General features: G+C 48.7%; 10 protein-coding genes across 10 annotated transcripts; 5 read left to right on the forward strand and 5 right to left on the reverse strand.

Annotated features, from left to right (window-relative positions):
• Positions 1 to 839: 839 nt before the first annotated feature.
• Positions 840 to 2268, reverse strand: BZA70DRAFT_238528 (mitochondrial GTP/GDP transporter; the record flags this gene model as incomplete). The annotated part of the gene is made up of 9 exons (XM_064910448.1): positions 840 to 876; positions 942 to 1026; positions 1100 to 1319; positions 1380 to 1557; positions 1610 to 1743; positions 1807 to 1920; positions 1977 to 2018; positions 2079 to 2116; positions 2208 to 2268. The coding sequence occupies 9 exons, from the start codon at positions 2266 to 2268 to the stop codon at positions 840 to 842; spliced, it is 909 nt and encodes a 302-aa protein (XP_064768146.1).
• A 630-nt stretch (positions 2269 to 2898) lies between these two features.
• On the forward strand, positions 2899 to 4110 carry BZA70DRAFT_279091 (uncharacterized protein). The gene has a single exon (XM_064912717.1). The coding sequence runs from the start codon at positions 3195 to 3197 to the stop codon at positions 3918 to 3920; it is 726 nt and encodes a 241-aa protein (XP_064768147.1). The 5' UTR covers positions 2899 to 3194; the 3' UTR covers positions 3921 to 4110.
• BZA70DRAFT_279094 (splicing factor 3B subunit 5/RDS3 complex subunit 10) lies at positions 4111 to 5008 on the reverse strand. Its single transcript, XM_064912718.1, has 4 exons — positions 4854 to 5008; positions 4710 to 4792; positions 4464 to 4587; positions 4111 to 4377 (listed from the first exon to the last, which is right to left on the reverse strand). The coding sequence occupies exons 1-4, from the start codon at positions 4854 to 4856 to the stop codon at positions 4318 to 4320; spliced, it is 270 nt and encodes an 89-aa protein (XP_064768148.1). The 5' UTR covers positions 4857 to 5008; the 3' UTR covers positions 4111 to 4317.
• Positions 4928 to 6401, forward strand: BZA70DRAFT_279095 (uncharacterized protein). The gene is made up of 6 exons (XM_064912719.1): positions 4928 to 4945; positions 5016 to 5227; positions 5338 to 5413; positions 5487 to 5496; positions 5557 to 5669; positions 5725 to 6401. Exons 2-6 carry the CDS (start codon positions 5141 to 5143, stop codon positions 6384 to 6386), a joined length of 948 nt encoding a protein of 315 aa, XP_064768149.1. The 5' UTR covers positions 4928 to 4945; positions 5016 to 5140; the 3' UTR covers positions 6387 to 6401.
• BZA70DRAFT_279097 (timeless protein-domain-containing protein) lies at positions 6402 to 9556 on the reverse strand. The gene is made up of 3 exons (XM_064912720.1): positions 9218 to 9556; positions 8349 to 9155; positions 6402 to 8287 (listed from the first exon to the last, which is right to left on the reverse strand). Exons 1-3 carry the CDS (start codon positions 9519 to 9521, stop codon positions 6438 to 6440), a joined length of 2961 nt encoding a protein of 986 aa, XP_064768150.1. The 5' UTR covers positions 9522 to 9556; the 3' UTR covers positions 6402 to 6437.
• Positions 9557 to 9687: 131 nt separating this feature from the next.
• On the forward strand, positions 9688 to 12301 carry BZA70DRAFT_279098 (anaphase-promoting complex subunit 5-domain-containing protein). The gene is made up of 3 exons (XM_064912721.1): positions 9688 to 10009; positions 10073 to 10436; positions 10500 to 12301. Exons 1-3 carry the CDS (start codon positions 9734 to 9736, stop codon positions 12146 to 12148), a joined length of 2289 nt encoding a protein of 762 aa, XP_064768151.1. The 5' UTR covers positions 9688 to 9733; the 3' UTR covers positions 12149 to 12301.
• On the reverse strand, positions 12302 to 14488 carry BZA70DRAFT_279101 (mitochondrial carrier domain-containing protein). Its single transcript, XM_064912722.1, has 4 exons — positions 13938 to 14488; positions 13662 to 13847; positions 13525 to 13602; positions 12302 to 13464 (listed from the first exon to the last, which is right to left on the reverse strand). The coding sequence occupies exons 1-4, from the start codon at positions 14084 to 14086 to the stop codon at positions 12777 to 12779; spliced, it is 1101 nt and encodes a 366-aa protein (XP_064768152.1). The 5' UTR covers positions 14087 to 14488; the 3' UTR covers positions 12302 to 12776.
• A 555-nt stretch (positions 14489 to 15043) lies between these two features.
• Positions 15044 to 17492, forward strand: BZA70DRAFT_173849 (DNA lyase). The gene is made up of 5 exons (XM_064909880.1): positions 15044 to 15180; positions 15253 to 16244; positions 16298 to 16732; positions 16790 to 16997; positions 17076 to 17492. Exons 2-5 carry the CDS (start codon positions 15374 to 15376, stop codon positions 17173 to 17175), a joined length of 1614 nt encoding a protein of 537 aa, XP_064768153.1. The 5' UTR covers positions 15044 to 15180; positions 15253 to 15373; the 3' UTR covers positions 17176 to 17492.
• Positions 17493 to 18752: 1260 nt separating this feature from the next.
• On the forward strand, positions 18753 to 20331 carry BZA70DRAFT_174026 (uncharacterized protein). Its single transcript, XM_064909881.1, has 3 exons — positions 18753 to 19208; positions 19290 to 20125; positions 20186 to 20331. Exons 1-3 carry the CDS (start codon positions 19186 to 19188, stop codon positions 20248 to 20250), a joined length of 924 nt encoding a protein of 307 aa, XP_064768154.1. The 5' UTR covers positions 18753 to 19185; the 3' UTR covers positions 20251 to 20331.
• Positions 20103 to 23897, reverse strand: BZA70DRAFT_248323 (putative cytoskeleton assembly control protein Sla2). The gene is made up of 4 exons (XM_064910664.1): positions 23644 to 23897; positions 23283 to 23582; positions 22843 to 23222; positions 20103 to 22782 (listed from the first exon to the last, which is right to left on the reverse strand). Exons 1-4 carry the CDS (start codon positions 23729 to 23731, stop codon positions 20413 to 20415), a joined length of 3138 nt encoding a protein of 1045 aa, XP_064768155.1. The 5' UTR covers positions 23732 to 23897; the 3' UTR covers positions 20103 to 20412.
• Positions 23898 to 24008: the final 111 nt, after the last annotated feature.

Raw genomic sequence — 24008 nt, forward strand, 5'->3', positions numbered from 1 at the left:
CCGCACGCTGATCCGCGTACTCACCAATACGCTTGAATTAAAAGCGTTTCTCAGAGGCAATGAGGCACACAGAGAAGCAGACAATGGAAATAATGTACATAAGTAGATAAAGTAGATACAGCACATAAAGCAGATAGAACACACAAAGCACAGCATCACAGCAGCAGCAACAGACGCGTGAACCCGAGCCGAGGTCTACGCAGCGCAAAGGGCCGCTCGCCCCCAACAAAACCGTATCTGGGCTTAGATTAAACCCTGAAGACAGAGCCGCAAGCCGCACGGAAGGTGTATGTTTTATAGCAGAGAGGAGAGGAGAGATTAAAGTGAATGTTGTTGTTGTATTATGACGGCAGATTAAAGTCATTAGAAGAGGGAATAAAGAAGAAGAATATAAGAAGAATAGAATTGGAATATGAGAAGAGAAGAGGAAGAGAAGCAGTGAATGTTTTGGGGAGTCACAAAATCCAATTCCGCATTTCTACAAAACGCAATAAAACAGCGAATCCAAAGAACTCACATGACTCAAAAACTCGGTCTGCTGCTGGCTTGGCTTGGCCTCAACAAAGTATAATTATCACAAAAACTGACTAGTTGATCACTATTGCTGCTGCTGCTTTCTTGTTTAGAGGCTGACTGTGCTTTGTTATAAATATGAATAAGAGAGTCTATGTACATTGAACTGCAATCAAAGCAATATGTATGTAATCAAAAAGAACAAGAACAAGAACAAGAGAAAGGAGAAGACTAGGACTTGAGAGATTAAGATGGATATAGAAGATCTGATATCCAGTTTGTATATCTTACACCTCTGAGTGACCTCAGAGTTATCTGCACCCCGTTTACTTCGGGAGCACCTTGTCGAAAGCAGGGATCAGCCTGTAATTATTCATTGTTAGTCTTCTGAGATCTGAGATCCTGCAATCAGTAAATGAATGACTTACGTCTGCGCGAGAGCAAAGCTAAACACCAGCTTGGGTCCAGTAGTCAGCAACTTGGGAATCAATCCCTTGAAGAACGAAGTGAGTCCTGTCAAAAACCACCGTCAGTACTCTCTCTCTCTCTTCCTCTCTCCAACCATAATCATCAAAGCACAACTCACCCTCGTTCTTCGCCATGTTCTTCAAAATCGTGAATCCAGACTCCGGGTTCTCAAAGTTCCGGTTCTGGATTCTGGTCTTGATAACATCGAGCGGCGCAGACACAATCAACGAAGCCGAAGCACCAAAGATCGACGCGACAAAGTTCTGGCCCCAGGTCGCGCTGCCGTAGTCTTTCAAGCCGAAAATGTACTCCTTTGCAAACGCGTTTCCTCCAAACAGCTACACAACCAAGTTAGCTCCGATCTCTTATCAACAGAACAGAAATGGGTTGGGACATACAGCAAACGATCCAGGAGCGTTACGGGCCGCAGTCCATCCCCAGCCACGGTAAAGTCCGAATCCCTCGTCAGCGATAATCTTCAAGAATCCACGGCCCTTGAACGCCTCGGGATTTGTCTGACGCTTGATCTTGAGCACGTCCAGAGGAAGGAGAACGATCTCTCCGATTCCGATCAAGCTTTTAAACTGTTAGTCTGCGACTGAGAGATATTGCTGTGGATGAAGCTCACCTTCCTGATGTGGCAGACAAAAGAGCCTTGCCGTTCTTCTTGCCAAACGACTCCTCAAAAGTCGAACCGTATCTAGTATACAGAATATCATTCGCGTACGGCTGTCCACCATACTTGTACACACGTTGCAGGATCTAGACACAGTCAGTCTCCAGCGCTTCGATTGCCTTGTTTGCGCCACACAATAACCAACGCACCTTGTATCCGGCAGCATATCCAAGACCAGGGAAGAGCGAAAAGGTCTTGCGCATGATAGTCTCGTTGGCGTAGTTGCGGAAGACGACCTGGTTGAGCTGCGACAAGCTCGTGACCTAGACAGAGATGTCAGATAAGTCCTTGCTGGCTTCAAGTTTAGAGACGGACGTACTCGCGTGCTGTTCGACATCAGACGCTTAGCAGTCGTGTCGACCTATACATTCACCGATTAGCATGCCGTGTCTGTAACTGACAAAATCAGCAGTCCACATACGGGATGGAACACCGCAAGCTCAGCGATACCAGCAGAAGCTACACGACAATCAAATTAGCCCGCCATTCAACGATAACCGACAGAACCAAAAGGAACGCAAGAAGAAAAAAAATTCACTAGAAAACTCACCCGATCCAAGCACACGAGCGGTGCCAGAGTTAGACTTGTCCTTTTGCGAAGGCGGAGACATTGTTTCTATACGAATACTGCTGAGAGCAAGGAAAGAGCAATAGAGAGCGGGACTGATATCAGAGTCGGGACGGTGATGGAAGGCAGAGCAGAGCAAGCGAGAACGATGAGCAAAAACAAAATTTCGCTCCGGGTTGGGTTTAAGGTTTCGGTGTCTTTGTCTCGGCCTTCTTTGGTCAAAGATCAGATGGTGAGATGGTGGTTGTTGTATTAGTTAACTCGTTAATATAGTAATTGTGAACCAAATATGAAATCTACAGTTGATGAGAAGAAAGGTGAAGTAAGGTGAAGTAAGAATAAGAGAGCGAGACGTAGATGCAGACATCTTCCAGCAGACATCTACGCAGCACCATTCGACGTACTTCTTCAATACATTAGCAACAGCAACACAATCAATCGTTCTTAAACAATTGATCCAACAGTATTCACTATCATCAGACATATTCACTATCTTGACCGGCTCAATCATTGTGTAGATCAACTAGGCTATACAAAGAGCATCACGTGACAGTTTCAATTCAATTTAGCCAGATTCGAGTCATTTCCTAAGAGAATTAAATTGAATTAAATTGAATAAAAGAAATAGAAGCAGCGAATGGCGGGCGCGGGAATCAGCACGAAGATGGCGGTGCACAGGTCACCGCCACAATGCGCCACCCTCAAACTTTAATCTTTGCTCTTCTTCCTTTCCTCTCTTCCTCATCTTCTTCCTCTCTTCTTCCTCATCTACCTCTTCCTCATATATCTCTTCTTCCTCCTCCTCCTCCTCCTCCTGAAGATCTCTCTCTATCTCATCATGATATCCGCAGCCAGAAAAAACCTCATCTTCCTCACCACCGCGGCCGTACGTCTTCTCTCCCTCCACTTCCTCTGATGTCATGCTGACTCCCCCAGACCGCCTGCCTCATCCTCACCCTCCTCGGTGTCATGCAGCTCACAAAGGTGGCCCACTTCCACCTCCCGCTCTCTGCCTTCTACCCCGTCATGGCCATGATCCTCCCGACCACCACCCTCTTCCTCCTCGTTCTCCCCGTCGCAAGCAAACGCGTCTTCGCCGAGCAGCGCATGATCTACCCAGCCACCCTCATCCTCCTCATCGTCCTCAGCACCCTCTTCATCGCCCTCCTCACCCCCTACCTCACCTCCCTCAGCACCTGCGTCCACGAAACCGCCTGGAAAGCCCTTTTTGAAGCACACGACCCTCGCATCGAGAAAATCGAAACTTCGCTAAAGTGCTGCGGCTTCGCCTCCCTCTACGACCGCGCCTTCCCCTTCCCCTCCACCGACGACCTCGCAAACGCCTGCGTGCTCAAGTACCACTACACCGAGACCTGCGGCCGGCAGTGGGAGCACGAGTCCTCTGTTGCGGCAGAGTGGTGCGTCACCGTCTTCGCCTTTGTCCTCGTCGGCGCGATCGCATGCTTGGCGCACACCGTGCTCGTCTACAAAAAGCGCGCACTCGAGAACGCGGCGTCGGCGTCCAAGACGCACGCGCCGTCGAGTTCGCACCACCCGGTCGGAGTTGGTAGCTACTCTAGCTTTGGCGAGTTTGGCGCGGGAAACGCTTCGGCGTCGTTGTCGGAGCAGACTGGGTTGTTGGAAGAGCAGACGGGTGCTGGCAGGAGTAAGGCGAATGATCCTTTGACCAACTGATTTATCAGTTAATGCCAGTCTGATGCACCTCTCTTGATGACTCTGGCTGGATTTTGATAACTCATACGATATCACATTTATGTTTGGAGTAAAGGTTTCTATCATGTTTCTATTTTGTCAAGCCCACGTGAGCGGGCTCTGGGTCTACTTTATAACGGTATATAACGAATTCATACATTTGTAAACTCATCTGGCATAGTGTTGTGATTGATCTACAACTCTGAACGTAGTTTGCTGTAAACTATCTATCCTGAATTTACATTCCCAAAAACTCCATTTGTAATAACAATAACGCTAAACAGACAACTATATCGTACATAATTCTTGCCATTGCAATACTTTTCTTATTCTTCACGTCTCTCCTCTTTCTAAGGACACGTTTCCTGACATAGCCCCCCTACGCATCTTCCATCTCTGAATCCTTTTCTTTAGGCGGACCACACGGCTGTATCATTTTCTAAAGTCATCGCGTAGTTAGCACTCCGTTCCCTCGCAATCATGTCATATAACGACCCGCGCCCCAGATCCACATCTAAAACTCACATCGATAAACATCGTCCGAACCTTCCGCTGCGGTTCATTCAGCGCGACCGAGAAATGCTGCAGCAGCGACGGATTGCCGATATACGACGCGAGCGAGTCGCGCTGGATGTTGTTCATCCATTCACTATAATACACACATAATCAGTCTCTGTCATATATCGTAGTCATCAGCCGCGTCTCCATCAATGAGTTCCTTATGCAGACTGACAGGGATTCGCAGAAATAGTGGACGGGGGGGATACGCACTGTTTGGTCGTATCTGGATGACCCACGCCGATGAAACGGGTCTGAAGCTGCTCAAGCTGTTGCTGCGCACGAAGTTTGTCGGCCTTAACAATACACCGCATTAGCATCCAACCATCAATAACAAAAAACCCACGCATTCCATACCATCACGTCTCTCTATCACAGTATATCTTCTCTATCAAAGCTCTCAGATCAGGTAGAACATTGCCATTTTTTCCCGCTGCCATAGGGTCAGGGTAAGAACATCACGTGCCGATTGCGAGTTGGGTTGATGATCTCGCGTTGATGTCAATTTAAATCTGATAGATTAAGCGCGATCTTTGATAACCTACACGAGCAGCACAGAAGAAGGAAGTATTCAAAAAGAGAAGGCAAACGACTGGTTAAGTGCGAATTGTGAAGGGGACAAGAGAAGAGAGAAGCGGAGAGAGATGCTTTCGCGGACGGAAGATTCGCCTTTGTATACGGTCTATCTACGATTCCCGTTTCCGAGAGAAGGATTCGTCGAGCCCAGTCCGGTACGTTGAAAAACAGCAAAGACAAATGAAATGCAAAAATTTTGTGATTGCTTGCTTGCACTGCTGATTTGCTTGACTGTACACGCGCTAATCAACGACATCGGACGCAGGTGGACTGGAATGCCGAGAAAGAACAAGAACTGTGGACGATTCTCTCGCGGTCCAACAAACGCGCGGAAATCAAATGTATGATCTCCTCCTTGTGCTTTAACGGAGTTTGATGTGGTTGAATGGAGACTAACAAAAATATCTTCACCAGGGCCTCAACTGTACGTTATACCCAGCAGCACGTGCGCGAAACATACCTAGCTAACTGACGATGACCACAGAGCTGAATACTTTAAAGCCTCGATCCCGTTTCTCCTGCAACAAGCTGCGTGGCTGTATGAGCGCGAGCTGCAGCAGGTGAGGGAGGAGATGCAGCGCGTTACTGCGCACAGTGGTATGCTTTCCCAGCTGTACCCCTCTAGGCTCTTATGCTAATTTGGTCGATATAGCGTTGTTTCTTGATCAATCTACACAGTCACTACATTCTCGCGAAGGAGGAGCTACGCTGACGTCAGACGACGTGAGGCGAGTACAAGGGTCAGCAGTAAACAGAACATACACAGATCGGTACAGCGACGAAACACGGTCTATTGATTCGCGACATTCAGGCGAGGATCGCAAGGAGGAGTATCAGCAGCAGCAAAACAAGATGAAGCAACAACACCAGCAACAACTACACCAACAGCAGCAGCAGCAGCAACCACTCCAAGACCCGCTCTACGACCGACGACAGCATTCCCGAACTGCGTATATCCAATCTAGCTTCAATCGCCAACCCACCCCCACGCAGCGGCAACGCGCCTCCCCGCAACTCTCCTCGGCGTACAACCCCCCGCCCCCGCCGCCCGGCGCGTCCTACAACCCCGAGACGGGGCAGCCGATCTACCGCGACGCCTCGTCGTCGTCCAAGACCGCGCAGAATAGCACGGGGAGCTCGTTTAGCGACTTGTCGGACGCGAGCATGAGTCGCTCGGCGCTCGAAGAGGCGCTGTTGAGTGATATTAATAGGAACGGGGGAGGTTCAGGGGCGGGCGCGGCAGGTGGCGGGGGGGTGAGTAAGATGTCGATGATCTCGGGGGTGTTGAGAAGTCGATACTTTGATCCTCGGTAGGAGAAGAGATAATTATATAGCATTCACGATTGTACAGACATAACCCATAAACTAAACATCAATCATAATCCCGCTGTCTAACTGCGCATCTCCACTCTCTATCTCGTCCGCAGTTTTCTCCTCTTCATTCACAGCCGTCTTCACCGGCGAACGGGGTGCCGGTGTTGGCGGCGACGTAGCATCGTCTGTGAAGAGTTGGTCAAGAACAGAGTCTTCGGCGTCCGTCAACTCGGAGGCCAGTGTCTCGTTCGCGGCTTTCGTTTCGCCCGAAGCACTCGTGGTGGATGTCTCGGTCAAAAAAGCTGTAGCTTCGACTTCGATGTCGTTCAAAGCCTCGAGTTCTTCTTCCGTAGGTCCTTCCGGATGATTACCTGCCTCAGCTGTAGCCTCGACTTCGATGTCGTCCAGGGCCTCGAGTTCTTCTTCCGTAGGTCCTTCCAGATGATTGCCTGCTTCAGGTGCACCTGAAGGACCTGCAGTTTCCTCAGCATCATGAGCTTCCATCATCGCCTCAAGCTCCTCCGCCGTCGGTCCATCATCCACCACCTCCGCCTGCTTCCGCGGTTTCGAAACAAACAGCCCATCCTCATCCCCATCAAACTCCTCGTCGTCAATGAAATCCTCCATCTCCTCCTGCGCCGCCTCGAACTTCATCCGTCTCTTCTCCGCCAGCGCTTCAGCCACCGCCGCGTCAGACGCACCCTCCTCCTCCGCCGGCTCAGCACCCGCGGCAGCAGCATGCTGCTCAAGAATCTCCGCGTATATGTCGTCCATGAGATCGTCCGGTGACTTCTTCACCGCGGCGTCGAAGTGATCACTCCGTCTCTTTTTGCTCTGCCGTGGCGCGTCGTCGTACCCGTTTTTCAGGAAATGCAAAGAGCCCGCCATCTTTGAAAACAGAATCTCAATGTGATATGCCGGTCGCTCTTTGAACGCCTTGACCAGCCTGCGCACAAAGTGCTTCATAAACTGCTCCACGTCCGCGCGCGAGCTTTTCGTGTACGGGATGCCGCGGACGGGATCCAAGCACCGATAAAGAAGAAAGACAAAGTCCATACGAAACAAGAGCGCTTCCTCCTGATCTTTGAAAAACACGCGGTGGAAAAACGAAATCACGCGCTTGATCTGCTGGTCCGAGAGTTCGGCGTAGTTTGCAAATACCTTGCGATACATGTCGACGCAGTTCTGCGTCAGGAAGCGCGACTCGAACCGCGCAAATTCAAACTCGCGCTCGGCGTCCGCGGCCGAGGTTGCGATGTGCGTCAGCGCATCGTCGTCGTTCACGTCCGAGATCTGGTCTTCGTCTGCAGAGTCGGCGCCGTCTGAGCCCGCCTTGCGTTTCTTTGTGTTTGAGGAGGAGGGATTTGCCTTTGACTTTCGGTGTTGGCGTTTCTTGTGCTTGACGAATAACTTGCCCTGCTTTGAGAATGTCTCGAGGATCTTGAGCGTGACGTATATGAGATCGCAGCATCCTTGCAGGAGTACCATATGCGCCTTTATCACCGCACCAGGCAGCTTTGCAATCAACTCCAGCGTCGTCTCCTCGTAAAACAGCCTCGAGATCATATTCTCTGCAATCTCTCGATCGGTCTCGACCGTGCTCCTCGCCATTTCCGACGCAACAAGCAGGATATTTCTAAACGCGTCCATGCCGTACGCGAGTTTTGTCATCAGCTTGCTCTCTGTTGCTTCGCGCATGAGCTTGGTGATTGTGATTAGCGACTGGTGGTCAAGAACGCCCGCGACAAGACCGAAGCCGAGTTCTTCGTTTGGCGTCCGTCGTTGGCGTTCGAGTTCGGCGTTGAGGAACCAGGAGACTAAGAATGCGAACTGGACATGGTGGTGCTCTTCTACGCGCTCGGATTCGCGCTCAATCTCTTTGCGGACGCTTATAAATAGAGCTGTGTCGTAACGTTAGTTCTGCAACCTTATGATAACTAAAAACAAGAGGAATATTCTTACGGTTAAACGACGTATCCAGAAAACTCCCGACAAACGAAGCAAGCACCTTCGTCGCCTCCTTTGAAATCTGCGCCGGTTTCTCCAGCGGACTTTCATCCACCTCCTTCTTCCGCCCGCCTCCCTCATGCCGCCGCCACGTCTTAATCGAGTCCAGCTTGTCGATCGCGTTCTTAGTCCCGTCGATCGCCTTCGGTCCCGAGATCGTCACGCGGTTGGTCCCGTTAATCACGAGCGACGTCATCGTTCCAAACCTGTTGTGTCGCGACGCGCGCACGCGCGCACGGTGTCCTCCTTCCGGCGCAAGCCAGGATTTCTCGACAGTCTCGACGGGCTTGGGCTCGTCGGCCTTGAACAGACTTGCCGGATCGATTCCTTTCAGGAGATGGAACAAAAGCTCGAGCAGCGCGAGATTGAGCGTTTTCATCTCGTCCTCAATACCAGAAGCCAGCACAGCGACGAGATCAAATATATTCTGCTGCCCAAACGCAACGATAGTCGCGCTGCGTCCGTCGTCGACGCCTTCGGGATCTGTAGGCGACATATCGATCAGCGCGATATTCCTCAGGAAATACAGCACGAGGCGGATAATCGCCTCATCTCGAGAGTTGCGTTTGCGACGGTCTTTAGCGATCGAGGGTAGTGCGATGCAGACGATTGAGGAAAGCGCGGTGCCGGTCGGGTAGGTGAGAACGGTTCGCTTGTAGCTGCGCTGCGCGCGCTCGACGTGGGGTTTTTGCATGTTGGTTTCGGCGGTGTAGCGCGCGCCTTCGAGTTGGACGGGCCATGTCAAGGGAACAAGTAATTCGACTGCAAGTAAAACTATTAGCATATGCTTGAGAAGAAGAGCAACGAAAGCAAGGAAGACGCACTGCAAGCCAGGCAGATCCTATAGGGAGCACCAACGGCTCGACCAGCGGCCTCCCAATCAGTAATAATTCTCAAAAGATCCTTCTCAACAAGTCCAGATTCAGCAATCGCCTTTGCAACAGCCAAACTGTTGCGCTTCTCGTCGTAGGCCTTGATCCAGAGCTTGAGATCCTTTAGACATCCTAACGCGTCGTCGCCAAGTTCGTATGGCGCGTCGGGGAGATAGTGGGCTGGACCGCCGAGTGCAGAGACTAGTTGCCCGACACTCGCGCGCACAAACCCAGCAGATGCTTCTAGTTGGTCCATGTCTTGTCTTTTTTGAGCATCCGGGTGGTGCTGCTATAATACAACTAAGGAGAGAATACAGATGGGAGGGTGGACGTGGACGCCTGACTGTCGTGTTCTCCGGGTAACATCCAAACCTAACTTAGTTTACGCGAACACACAGAGTAGGCATTTCGAATCAGGCTTGTTTAGATCACCTGGATTTCGTCAACAAAACAGACCAGCACCCCGTCATGGAGCAAGACGACTTGCGAGAGCATCTAGCGGGTGCCAAAAAACTAGTTGACTTTGTCACGCCGCAGAAGCTGGCGGTGATTGCGCTGCTGCAGGTGTACTGCGAGTTCTCTGTGAGGAGCGAGCATCGATGTCGTGTGCTGCGAACGATTATGAATTATATCTGCCCGACGTCGCTTAGTCTTATGTTTAAGGATCTTGGTGAGATTCAGAAGGATTTTAAAGGGTGTCAGGATCATGCTGGGCGGGATTTCTTTGCCGTGTATATGGCTCATGTATGCTTGCTCTTCACGTAACTCTTAATTGCAGACTTGAACGACTAATCCCTATTCTTCTAGCTCGCGGAAATTGAAGAAATCGAGGACATGCACTTTTACTTTGAAGGGCTTAATGTCGATTTCTTCAAACCAGACGATGGTTCTCCTCCTCTGGTCTCGCCAAACTCATTAATAGGCTCCTTCCTCCGCCGCTGTTATCTGGAGTATCAGGAGATGACGTTTGAGGATCGTCAGGTTTTGTGGGAAGGGTTCCTGCGGTTGCAGAAGCGGCAGGTGAAGTCATTGGCGAAGAATATCGAGGCGTTCAGTCGAAGGTTGGAAGGTACGAACGTGGGCGGGACTGTTGCGACTGAAGACTCTGGTTCTCTGCTTGCTGTCGATGATATGATGCGCATATTTGAATGCTTGATGCAGTACATGCATGGTCTGTATCCCTGATTTATGTTAGTTGTGTTTTGCTTTTACTATGCTGACTTTGGTGCTAAAGAGCACGGAACACATCTGTCATTCTCCATGCTCGAGACTCTCGAATACGCAATCTACTCGACCGGCAAGCGCCCATCAGCAATCTACTACGTCAAATTCCTCCACGCCTGGCGCATAGGCGACTACCGACAAGCAAACGAATACATTCGAAGTTACTTTGACTTTGCGAATATCAAAGACCAGAAAGCGCGTCATCAGTACGCGTTGCTCAATCTGGCCATGATGCAGGCTGAGTTTGGATGCCATGATGAGGCGGTCGGAGCGATCCAGGAAGCTATACGCACCGCGCGAGAGTTTCGGGACACGCCGTGTCTTAATTTCTGTCTGTCGTGGGTGACGATGATGCAGGCTGAGTTGCCGTTGCTGTATTCCAGTATCGCTACCGATGACGAGAACACGTCGAATTATTTGAAAGCAAAGACGCAAGAGTGCGGCATGGTTGATTTACATTCTTCGGTTTATCTGGCGGATATGCGGACGCTGATGGCGGAAGGGGCGTCTCCTGTCGAGGTAATTGAGGCGGTTGAGAAGAGCATGCTCATCCTGTCGACAGTCTGTATGCCTCCCGCGATAGAGACTCTCTACAGTACCAAAGCTGCTCTGTGGGCCAGGCTCGGTATCGAGCCGCTGTCGATGTTTTATGAAGAAGCCGGCGCCAAGATCTTTGACTCTAGCAAAATATTCAGCGAGTCGGTGATAAAAGCTAGACTTCGAAAAGCCTACGGCGATACATTAAGAGGTGACCACCGGGATGCTCTAGATACATATGCAGCTCTGAGAGATGTCGCGTGTATGAGTCGCTGGACAAAGGCTCGCTGGCTTATGTTTACCCAGCTCACGAATTTGCGGATCGCAGTTCGACAACAGTGGATTTCTGAAGCGAATCATTTCTTCCAGCTGTTGCAGAAAACAGAGTTGAGTGACAGCGATGTCACGCTTGAGCTTTCGATGGTGTTTACCGAGTACTATATGTTGACTGAAAACACCGAGCTTGCTGTTTCTGAGATCACAAGGAATTTGGAGTCTGCGATTTTCAAAAGCGCCGATCTGCACACGCAGCTCAGGTATCAAATTGCCTATGCGGAACTGATGTGCAAGATAGGACACCACTACCGAGGTTATTCGTTGATGATGCGAGTGGTAGCTGTCGCAGAGCGCAACTGTATCTTACCCTGCATGGTCAGCGCGATCCTGGTTCTCTGCATGATCTTCATATCGTCCCGGCAGTTTGACTCTGTCCTTGCAATCATGGACACGGTCTTTCCATTCGCAATCATGGGCAAAGACTATGACTCGCTGGCTCGCGCGTTCCACCTCACTTTTGTCGCCATGGTCGGCGCAAACGACCTCTGCGCGGAAAAACTCGCGCGAAGTAGCGGTAAACAAAGGGAGGATATGCTGCAGAAACTAGCCCATAGCGTCAAATACGCCCACTGCGCGTTTCTGCTCTACAACGGACATGGTCGTGTTGAGCTTGCAAACGAAGTATCGGCATCTCTGGCTTTGCTTTCGGATCTGCTCGGTGAAAACTACAAAAGCGAACGCGACAAGTATGTGAGCGAGTTCTTTAGCTCGCTGCCTGAATTGAAGCCCGTCACGGCAAATCTCGAGACGTCGGTTTTTTACGATGAACGCCATAAGAGAATTTGAGAGTTGTTTTTCTTTGTCTTTTCCTAGTTTTTTGCATATGCATGGCGTTTTTCTATATCAGTTATGGGATTGTATTTTAGATAGCAGTTTGTACTGTGTTACCACGAAAAATTGAGGTCTACATTCGGAGAGAACACTTTAGTACCTGATGGTCTCAAGCTTCTTTATACTACAGTATTCGCTACTAGATTACAGCAAACAAAGAAAATTTACATTAAAAGAGCTAGACAAGTATCTATACCCATACCTCCGCAATCGCCACCAATCACCACCACGAAGAAAAAGGAAAGCGAGCATGTATTTACAAGAAATTAGAACAAAACAGAAAAAAAGAAAGAAACCAAAGACTCCATATACTTTGACGACGAGAAACTGCTAGTTTAGGCTTTTTAGGTGGCCCGAACGTTTTAGATATTGGCGCTAGCTGGCTGACGTTGATAATTGGAGATGTCGGGACAGAAAAGTGAAGATTGTGAGCCTTCTGATAAAGAGGCGAAGAGAGGCTTTTGTCTGCGACCAGTATCCCACCCGGCTCGAAAAGAAGACAGATGTGTTGCATTTAGAGAGGTCGGGATGTGAGACTTTTGTCACTGTAAATTATTGATGAACTTTTGATGTTTAACGACTCTTACGAGAAGAGCTTGACGATGAACTCCCAGGTTCCAAACATGATAATCGAGTTCGGGACAGTCCGCATGAGATGGGGAGTGAGGCCACCGTACAGAGCAACGAAGCCTTCCTGCTTCCAGATTGTGGTGAAGCAGTTAATCAGTCCAGAGTATTTCGGCTTTCCGTTATCCAAAGGCCGCTGTCGTAGTCGTGTGCGAACGACCTCGTGGGGATACGTCAGCAGCGAGGCAGAGAGCTTTGCTAAACCGGCAGCACCGGACTTCGCAAGCCATTCAAAGAAAGCATCTCCGGTGGTCGACTGAATTCCTAGACTGTCGCGCAGCTTCTCACGCTGACGAATCAAGCCCTTCATTTGCTCGTAAAGGACCCATTGCAGCGAAGATTCGACGACGCCAAGGTAACTGGCAGTCAGACCTCGGTAAAGACCCTTGATACCCTCCTTTTGCACAACTTGCTTAACGCAGTCGGCGCTATTATTGTACTGTCGTTTTTGGACTCCCTTGTCACTGTTTTGCTTGTCGAGCTGAAGTCGTGTCTTGACGAGCCAGATTGGGTTGGTCGCGGTCGAAGTGGTGACTCCCGCAATAGCCGCCGACATTAGGTTAACCCAGGTGGCCTCTTCTCCGTTGTTGAACTTTGACGAGATGATTGATTTTCCGGTGCTGTAGGTGAAGAAGTTGATAGATCTGCAGATTTACCGTTAGAGTGACTGCTTCATAGTAGCCATAGATTATAGATCCTCATACCTAGCAGGAATGACACCGACCAAGTTAGGGCCGAGTCCCTTGAACAACGCACGTCCTCCTTCAACCTTGTAAACGTCACTGTAACCAACAAAGTCAGCATATTGCCCAGGCAGTAAACAGAGATTTTCGGAACGTACACCAGGATCTGAAATGTTTCGTAGAAATGCAACCCTATAGATCTCACATGGCCAATCTTCCGGCCGTCCCGCAGAGCAGACTGCAAATGACCCTTCTGCAACTGTGAGCTATAAAAGTCACTCTGCAGTCGGGTCTTTACAACATCCAGAGGGCATGTCAATATGGCACCCATCATTCCGCCGAATCTGCAAAAACGTCAAAAAACCGATGTTAGCACTGGTTCCGGCACAAGTCGGGTTTGTCGACTAATAACAAGATCTGGCGGAAACACGCACCCTCCGGCAAAGAAGTGAATCCATGGTCGCGACAAAGGCTGTACTTTATCGGCTGTGTTTGCGGTCGCAACGCTACCGCTGTCGGGTGACGGAGGCAGCTGCGCACCAGACTGCAAGGTCGCGGATGACGGCGAGACGGTAGAAGTCATGTCCTGCCTTGTCGATATATGTTGAGTGTATCTAGCTTTTCTTCCCGTACTCCGCGTAAACCTCTGCTATTTCGCTCAATACTTTTCGCTAGACGGACTATCAAAAGCAACCTTCTGTAAAAGGTTGACAATAATAGAAAGAAAAAATATCTGTCAAAAACTGAGCACCGGGTAGAGCGAAACACTGGCAGATCAGGCAGGAATCCGCTGCTGGACACTGGCTGATGCTGGACTGAACAAAAAATTTGAGGATTCGCGTTTCTTCCCACTAGAAAATCGGGTAGCCGAGCAGCGCCGCACTGTTTCTTCCGTCCTTCCTCTTCGGGAATGTGGTCACGTGAATTTCTGTTTGCAGATTCAACTGCCAACCATCCGATTTGACGATCACGGCGCCTGCTTTGCCACCCAGAGTGCCGTTGATCGGCTTTGAAAAGATCACTATTATTGGCTTTGGTGCAGGATGAGGCACCTGTACCGGCCGTTTGAGACATTTTGCTCGACATTGAGCAAACGTACTTAGCTTTGCTCTTTGGTGGTCAGCAATGCTTCAGATCTACGTCCGCCTGATCGTCAGTCATCAAGGGTTTAGTTGCATGCTGTCCCATCTACCTTTTTGCGGCCATATTTATTTGCCACTTTTATAGCTGTTGGATGATATCAGACTGGAAAAGACTCCTGGGTGCCCAGAAATCGTAAATAGAAACTACACTATGTAAAGTCGTAATATCAACATTTTATCTAGATATCGAAAATCACTGCTTAATTGATCTATGATATATCCCAATGTTTCCCAACTCTCTCATCTACATCGGGTCAACTGCTGCCTAGCTCTAGGATTTGGCTGTATTTGTAGATGCTCTCATTGCATATTCCCTTTCCCATACGCTTATGATCTGAGATTTAGCTGAATATTCAGACTCAGCGCAGTCATCGAGCAGAGTAAAAAGGTTGAAACCCAAAATCAACACTCCCAACTGCGATGATGATTACCTCTGCTAACCACACGATCCGCAGCTTATTCTTCCCCACAGATTTTTTATGTAACGCAATTACCATTAAATCAGCTATTTCATATACGACAGATTATGCTCAAAGTATTAATATCTATTTTCTGTGCTAGCAAGCTCAAGCAGTCTCACGCTTCATTCTGCTAACTATAATACAAGGTGTAGTCGAAGACCACGACAACATGCGGAATCCGCCCTCACTCAATTGCGACAGTCTCGAAGTTTTCACCACCTAGCGGAATTAAATTTTTAAAGTAAGGACAGGCGATTGCTAAGCGCAATGGAGCAAGATACTACAACGCAAGTGAACGAAGCAAGCTTACCTGCTCCAACATCAGACACAAAGATCAGAATCGTATCTTTCAATATCTGTGGTATTCGGAACGTACTTCAGTATCACCCATGGAGCGAAAAGAAGGAGTTTCTGCACATGTTTGAAACAATGGAGGCAGATATAATCTGTTTCCAAGAGACAAAAATACAGGGGAAGGACTTGACGAAGGACATGGTAGTCGTGCCGGGCTTTGATTCGTACTTCAATCTACCCAAAAGCAAAAAAGGATACTCAGGAGTCGCAGTATACACTAGGACTTCAAAATGCAGAGCTATCAAAGCAGAGGAAGGCTTGACTGGAGTACTGGAAATGCCTCGCAAAAAGTTCCAAGAGGTGACCAGTTATCGCGACAGCCCTGACGCCATTGGGGGCTATGATCGATCCTTGAGTATGTCTGAAGCTCTGCTGCTTGATTCCGAAGGTCGCTCGCTGGTACTGGACTTTGGTGCTTTTGTTCTCATTAATGTCTACTGCCCAGCCGTATCGAGCGACGAAAGAGCTAATTTCCGAGAACGATTTCAAGAAGTTCTTTTCAATCGCGTTCAAACTCTAGTCGAGGTTCACGAACGAGAGGTGGTCGTTCTCGGTGACTTCAACATCATTCGCGCTAAAATAGATACCGCGGATCCTTCCGAGATCATGAGAGCGAACAACTTGGAGTCGTTTCAGTCGACATTTTCAAGAGCATTGTTAAATTCAGTTCTACGCCCCTCCACGACTGGATTCCTCGCTGATCTATGCAGGAAATTCCATCCAGGTCGTAAGGGGATGTATACCTGCTGGAATCAAAAACTGAATGCCAGGCCTGGGAACTATGGTAAGTGTTTTCACTCAGACATTCAGTGTTCAGCTTACTTACACAGCTTGCAGGATCCCGTATCGACTACATTTGCACATCAAAGCTATTGGAGGAAAAATGCTCACATGCAGATATCTGGGCAGATCTGATGGGCTCCGATCACTGTCCGATATATGCCGATTTCCTGTTCAACAGCACCGATGCACTTGTAGTCAACTGCGAACCCCCTCTAATATGTGCCAATCGAATTTTCCAGCCAGCACGAACACTCAAGAGTATGTTTGAGACTCAGAAAAAATCAGTCTCATTGACCAGTGAGCAAAAGAGTGCGACAAGCGGCGAAGTACGGTCTATTCAGGTCATATCTGGGGATGCAGAACGGGAAACGCAGAATAAGCGACCGAGACTGCAGTCACCTACGAAAAGCGGCACCGCATCTCGGAAATCTTCTGCTGGAAGTGGACAACTGAAATTGACGAGCTTTGTATCAAAGGCTCGTAAAGATGGTATCTAGCACTGTTGATGACGATATGGAACGACATTCACCTAACCTGCCAACCTAGATCCAGAAGAGCCAGACGATTTCCAGATACCGAGTTATCTACTTGCCGAATACAGCTCCAAACCGACCCCGGACTCATCCGACAAGTGGAAAAAACTATTTAGCAAACCCGAGGCACCGGTCTGCAGTGGCCACGGCGAGCCCTGTACACAGCGAATCACAAAAAAGTCGGGAATCAACGAAGGACGCGCGTTTTGGATATGCTCGAGGTAAGACTGGACTCTGATTTTAGGCTGAGATTTTCTAATGAGAATTACGTGCTAAGATTTTTTTGTTTTTTTTATTAGACCTGTTGGACCAGGATATGCAACGTCGACGAGACCGAAAGATGAAGTGAACAAAGACTATAGATGCTCATATTTCAAATGGGCAACCTCCAAGGAATAGACGAAGCTTTCGGAATGTGATTGATTCGCAGTAAAATGACATGTTTCTCGGTGATAAACGCTAAGAAAACAATATCAGCGAAATGCCAAGTCTGGATATGCAAGCAGACTATACTTATGACGAAGTACTGCAGCGATCTTCAGTGTTAGCTTCCTTGGTCTACTCAAACCCAAGATATGTGAGAGGTAGACAGTCACGACAATTCTTGCTTATAACATTGAGGAGAGTCCACACAGTCTGCAATCGCAACAGATTGCATCAGTTCAGTATGAGAGAGCTTTACCAAGCTGCTGACGTCTATGCGTACCTTACTTTAGGGCCTGTGTAACCGGGTAATCACAAGAAAAAAAAGGAGAAAATGGGGGTCGTGCATAATGGATCTGCTAAAGGTCGATAGTGTGTGATATTCAAAAACTGTGGTAATATACTATTAGACCTTGTCAACCTGTGGGTCCGAGGCATGAAACCACTGGTTGGCTCAAATCAGAGATTATCCCGCAATACCGATGTGCTTCTTTGCAATGAGTTAAATGAGGCTCAAAATAGTATTATATAGTCAAGCCAACATAAACAATGAGCAGAGTCCGCCTACGATTGAGATCTTGATCTCCTGTGTTTTGCACTCGAGGACGTTCACCACGTTCCACCACACTGTGTGCAGATGATGGGCGAACGCTTCTGCCGCTCAAATAATGGTGTTAACAAAACGTGAGTAGTTTATTGGTTTTTCGCAGAAGTCCAAGTATAAAGCTAACATTTGACACAAGAAGATTACATGCTATGGAGAAGCTGGTGGTATCACTACGCAGAGACTTGGAGCACTGCAGAGGGCCATCAATCGCAAAGATTACGTGTGTAATCGAGCGCATAACGCTGGTATATAATATTTACAGCCAAGTCTTTTCTCGTTCGTATTCTGACAAATTATTGCTAGGATTTGCAATACCATTTGCAGCACAGCGGCACAGAGCTGTCCATGTCCGCAGTATATCGTCGCATTACCGGTAATCTTCGAGCTATATATGCTATCATTGCTAATATATTCGCATTTGCGAGGGATGCGCGCCGGCTTCTTTCCGCGTATGATCTGGCGTCGAGTAGAGCTGAAACGAAGCGCCGTCGTCGTCGTCTTGCTCAGCCTCATCTATCCCAAAGACGCAGAATAAGGCTCCTGCTGAAATGACGATCCATTCGACGGCCTTCGATGCTCCACACTAAGAAGGAAGGTTCAGAGAGAGTTAACCAGCTGCAAAATAGTTACTATAGAATTTATCTAACCTAGATTATGAAGTTCCGCCATGCTTAAACGCCACTAGAAAGCCATGTGGACCCACATAGTTCGGGTGGGCAGGCAGTCTGCAGTTGATCACACCTGGTGGAACGCTATACGGATTGTGGACCCAGTGTACCACGTAAAATAGAAACCTTCGCCTACTAGACAAAGAGCTTGTTTTTGGGCACTGACCGAAACAAACCCGGTCGTAACTATGCAAAGATCTAGCCTACCGCCTCATTTCAAATAGTTTATTCTCCCGTTAGTACATGATATGAGGCTCGGCAATCTAGTTCAGCGAGGCCATATAAGTACTGACAGCTCAGACACTGGGCACAATAGCCAATTATAATCTGCGCCATCGCTTGAAAATATTGATCCGGTACAACCATCTGTGTGATCTATTAGTTTTCCGTCATCTTCCGCAAGCCAAGTGTAAAGCGGGCAATCTGCTGAAAATGCGCCTCGACGCCTTCAGCTCCTTTCACTGGCTTTCTCGCTCTTGTATAGCACCAATCAGATATTAAGCACTTTTGTAGAGTTATTGCTGCGCCGCATATGGGCCCTGATGCTACAAACCTGATAAATCTCCACTATGGCGGTACGCGAGCCCTAGCTCTCGCTACAGCGTATACGAATGTAACCGATATCTGCCTGCCTCAAATGACGAATTGAGTTTAATCCCGTTTTCATTCTGCGTACCCCACATATCGAGCTAGTTTGGTTAATCTGTTAGTATGATTCCCATAGTCTATATAATGTCCGAGTTTCCTCTAGAAGGCGCTTGCTGCATACGACAGTGGTGTTACGGACGCTCAAAAGATAATGTTATGACTCCCAGGAATAAGGTAACCCCGAAGAAAAGGCGTTCTTTGCCAAAGAACCACAAGACATTAAAGTCGCGTGTTCTCAGCAGATTCGGTAAAGATCCCGCTTTAAAGCCATTTTGCAGCGTAATGAGATTTGAGTATGATCACGCAAAATCAAAATATCAGACTTCTACGGACAGAGATACCGTTCATCTTTCAGTTATTGGATTTGACAGTACGAGCGGGATTGAAGTTTGCGCATCAGTTCCAACTCTGAAGGCAAAGGGTCACGGTTTACGAATAGGAAGAAATGCTGCATCCAAAAGTTGTGCACCAGTGGCAAAAAACATCAACGGATTTATTGGTTTTAGGACTTTTTACAGCAGGATGTTTCTTAACCTCCATCAACAACGGCTATCTTCGGTTCTAGCCAAAGTGTGGGCGACTTACGAAAACAAGGACTTCTGGAACAAGTATGCAGCGTTGTATGGATCTGAGCCGCGAAAAGAGTCATTTACAGAGTGGCTATTAGGGCGTGCTCTTCCTCCAACAGTGCCACCAAATAGTGATTTTTTCAACCTATTACTGTCCTGCACCTCACCTCCTTCAAAGAGAGAGACGAAGAGTTTGGATGTCGATCTCGGCTTCCAGCAGACAATAGACATCATGGACGAAGCATGCGATGACAACTTCTCGATTCCCTCAGAGTTGGAACTGATGTATATGCAAATGATTGGATCAGGCAATTTCTTTGTGAGCAGCGTTGAAGAACCTCTGCCAGTATTTGATGGCAATTTCTATGAAGATTTTGAAGGACTGGAAGGCGTCCGGCAGTGTGCTCCTACGTATAGGCCTCCGGCAGCAAACAGTAAGTAATTTTTATTGAGGCTTATCTTGTTCAATCAGGTAGAATGCTAACACATTGCAGCAGCAAGCATTGACAACAACTCTTTGGAGGGAGCAGTTGGCTCATATCCATTTCATATATATTAGTTGTGCAGAACGTTTGGATCAGGTTGAGAGGAGTGATGTATCATAGTGGGATCACGAAAATGGCATATGAGAATTACCTTTTAACCAACTTATCTTGTTAAACATCTTAACAGAAACTAGAGTGCAGAATATTTGTGGTACACCTTCGCTAAGATACAGACCCTACTCATCCTGACGATAACTAACCTTTCTAATCTCACCAAGAGTCTTCCGCGCAGAAGACAACTCATTCTCCAACTTCAAAATCTCAACCTGCTGCTCCATTTCCCGTCTCTTAAACTCATGCGCCGACAGCTTACTATAATCCACCTTGTCAAACTCATCCTCTCCTCTTCCTCTTTGCTGCAAGATAGCCTGGACCTGGGACACCAGGGTTCGGCAGGCCGAGTTGACGGCTTTGCTCGCGACTTCAAGTCTATCTTGAGCCTTCGACATGAACGACGCTTTGACGCGCGAGGCAGCAACAAGCTGAGCGGTGGAGGCAGCGACGTCGTTCGAGGCAACAATGAGTTGCTCCAAAGAGTTGTTGCCGCTGACAACACCGTCCGCTGTCTCGATCAAGACATTGGTAGAAGTTGCAACAGCCTTGGCGGCGGAAATCAAACCCTCGGTCCATCGGTTGTGCTTTCTGTAGAAAGCAGCCTTGGAGCTGGTTCCACGACCTTGGGCCACGATTTCCTGCTGTGACTCAGTGGCAGCCTTGATGAGCGCCGCAACGGCGTTCGTCACAGCAATAGCGGCACCAAGAATAGCATCGTGGATCTTCAAATCAAACGAAGAAAGACCAGGGTTCTTGGGCTTTGCCATCAGCTGCGTCAGACGAGCAGCAGCCTTTGCAATCTGCTCAGCAGCGTTGCTCATCTCCTTCTCAACCAACTCACCCAGATCGCCACCATTAAGACCGTTGGAAGCAACCGATCTAGAAGGTGCGAAAGATTCGGCAATCTTGCTGAGGCGCTGGAGAAGCGTCTGAACATCAAGATTGTTCGAAATCACGCGATCAGTCTTCTGGTCGATATTGAGCGGCGCCAGCTTGTCGGAAAAGAGACTGGTAAAGCATTTTTCAGACGCAATTGCGCTTTCCCGCGCGACGTTAATAATCATATCTGCCCGTTTCTCATCAGCAGCAAGACGCGTGAGGCCCTTTGCGTTGATCAGAATATCAGCGATGGCACTCGAGAAGATAGTAGACGTCTTGATGATTTCTGAGTGGTCACCGTTAGGTCCATCAGCCAAAAAGTTGTTGAATGCAGTCGCAAACTCAGTGGCAGAAGCAGAACCCTTTTCAACCATAGACAACAGATAGCTGGGAGACGAGTTCTGGTTACCGGCATTCATAGGAGAGTCCAATTCGTAAACCGCATCAGCGACTCGCTGCGCAGCTGCCTGAAGAACAGCGTCGATAATAGAATTGAGCTTGCCAATGTGCTCGATGAGAATGCCATCGATCTGACCGTCCATCGCTCTGTCCGTATCCTGCTGGCTGAGTTGGAGCTCACTAAGCTGTCTCAAGGCTTCATCCATACCAGCCTTGTACACCTCCAGCTCTTGCTCTTTCTCGCGAAGCAGTTTGTCAGACTCGGAGTCGAATCCCTGTACTCTATCAGAGAGATCATCCAATGCCCGCTGCTTTGAGTGCAACTGCGACTCAAGGTCATCAAGCTCACGGTTATGGCGCGCCAACAGAGAAGACAGCTCAGTGCCTTTAGCACGCTCGGATGCCTCGAGCTTGCTCTTGAGGTCATCAATCTCGCGGTTGAGCTTTCCAACCTCGTCGGTTTGACCGCCGCGGACACGGTCCAGCTCAAGCTTGGCCTTGTCGCGCTCACGAATAAGATCGGCAAGATCCAGGTTCTTTGCCTTCAGCTCCTTCTCTAGTTTCTCCTTACGATCAATAGCTTCCTGAGCAGACGCTGCCTTGGCTTGCATCGCCTTGTACTTGGCCATAAGGTCAAGGTGCTCCTTTCTCAGCTGAGAATAGAGCTTCGCAAGAGAATCGTACTTGGACTTCCAGGCCGCAAGCTGCTCCTGTAGAGATTTGATCTGGTCATCCTTCGAAGAAAGCTGCTGGGAGGTCGTTTGGTTCAGTTGCTGGATCTCATTCTCGAGCGCTCTGACGCGGTTATCGTATCTTTCCAGCATGAGCTGATCTTGATCATACTGTCCTCTAAGAGCCAAAATATCGCGCTCCAGCTCCGCAGCTCTGCCTTGAGCTTGGTTTTGGAGCTGCTGTCGCATGAGCTCCTCCTGAGCAAGACGTTGCTGCTCGGCAGCTAGACGTTGCTGCTCCTCAAACTCACGTTGCTGCTGGAGAGCAAGCTGCTGCTGTTGGTGGAGTTCGCGCTCACGCTGAGCAGCCAGTCGTCGTTGCTCTTCCTCGTATTCACGTTGTTGAGCGGCTAGCTGCTGGGCATAAAGCTCGTTCGGATCAGGCTCGGGTGTGCTAGGGAATTCTTCGATAGCCGGACGGCGAGGGAGAGAGGGCGCACCTCCTTCGATATCGTCATCGTCTTTGAAGAGATCAGGAGGGTCCTAGAAGATTATTAGCCACACTGCAAATCAGATAACAAATGATTCGAAAAAAACACTTACTCTAGGGAGCTTCGGGATCGAAATCAAACTGGTGAGGTATCTCAAGTTCGAGCAGTTGTAGTAGAATTTATGCAGTCTATGATGCTGAGCTTCATATCTGATTCTCAAAGGCTCCAACGCGTCATCCGAATTGGTCGTGGCGTGCATAGCGCGAAGCATGGACGTGACAAACTTGTAGATTCCATAAGACTCGTGAACCAACGCCACCAAGGAGGAAATTCGGCACTCGTTAGACGATCCGGGTCTAAAGTGGCTGAATATAAGTCTTTGGAAGGTGTTGATCTGGTCCTGGAGATTCATCAAATCAGAAATCGTTTCATATCCTTCATTCGGGTCGTTGATGGTCTTGAGAGAGATGTACTCCTCGTACTCAAAAGTTCCTAAATCGTCCGAGAATTAGCAAACAGTGTCATCGATATACAACAAGAGCTGCCACATACCATTGAACTCGGGGTGGTTTCGATGAAATCGAAGCTTATCGAGCAAGAAATCAACGTATTCTCGAATCAAAGGTCCGTATCCTTTGAGACCCTCGCCCTGGGTGCTGCGAGCGCAGCTCTCAATCCAGCTGACTTGGTTCTGAGCCTCTTTCAAAGTGTTCGGATGACCTTCTTGAAGAACTCTGTGGACAGTGATCAATGCCTTAAAGGTCTGAACTTCGTCGGCCAGCACGGGCTGAATCTTCATGGAGGCCCAGAAGGCAGCAGATGATCGGTGATCCCAGGTGTACACGATACAGCCTAAACAAAAAAGTTCGATTAGATATCAATTAAAACAGACCACACAAACGATCCAACGTACTTCGAACGTGCTTGCGCTTGGGAGCGGTCTCCTCCAAGGAAGTTGCCTTCCGGATGGAGACGGAGAGGTCGGCATCGGTTTTGCTCATTTTTGCGTCGCGGGGAAGGTGTGACGCTGCCGGAAAGACAAGTTATCACGATTCCAACGACGTAAAGTAGGACTTCGACAGCTATAGAAGTGCGATCTCAGGCGGAACAGATAGATTGTCCAGAGGGAAGCGCAGACGTAGCAAAAAAATCCTGATAGGCTGTGGATTCGAGCAGGCTGGATTAGAATCGTCGAGCGCCTGCCGACGTCAGTTGAACCCGGCCTGAAGCGGAATGGCGCAGCTGAACCGAATGCGGCGCGCACATGTGACCTTGGAA

This window comes from Myxozyma melibiosi (genome assembly GCF_037950935.1).
Source record: "Myxozyma melibiosi strain Phaff 52-87 chromosome Unknown BZA70scaffold_6, whole genome shotgun sequence".
Taxonomy (NCBI): Eukaryota; Fungi; Ascomycota; class Lipomycetes; order Lipomycetales; family Lipomycetaceae; genus Myxozyma; species Myxozyma melibiosi.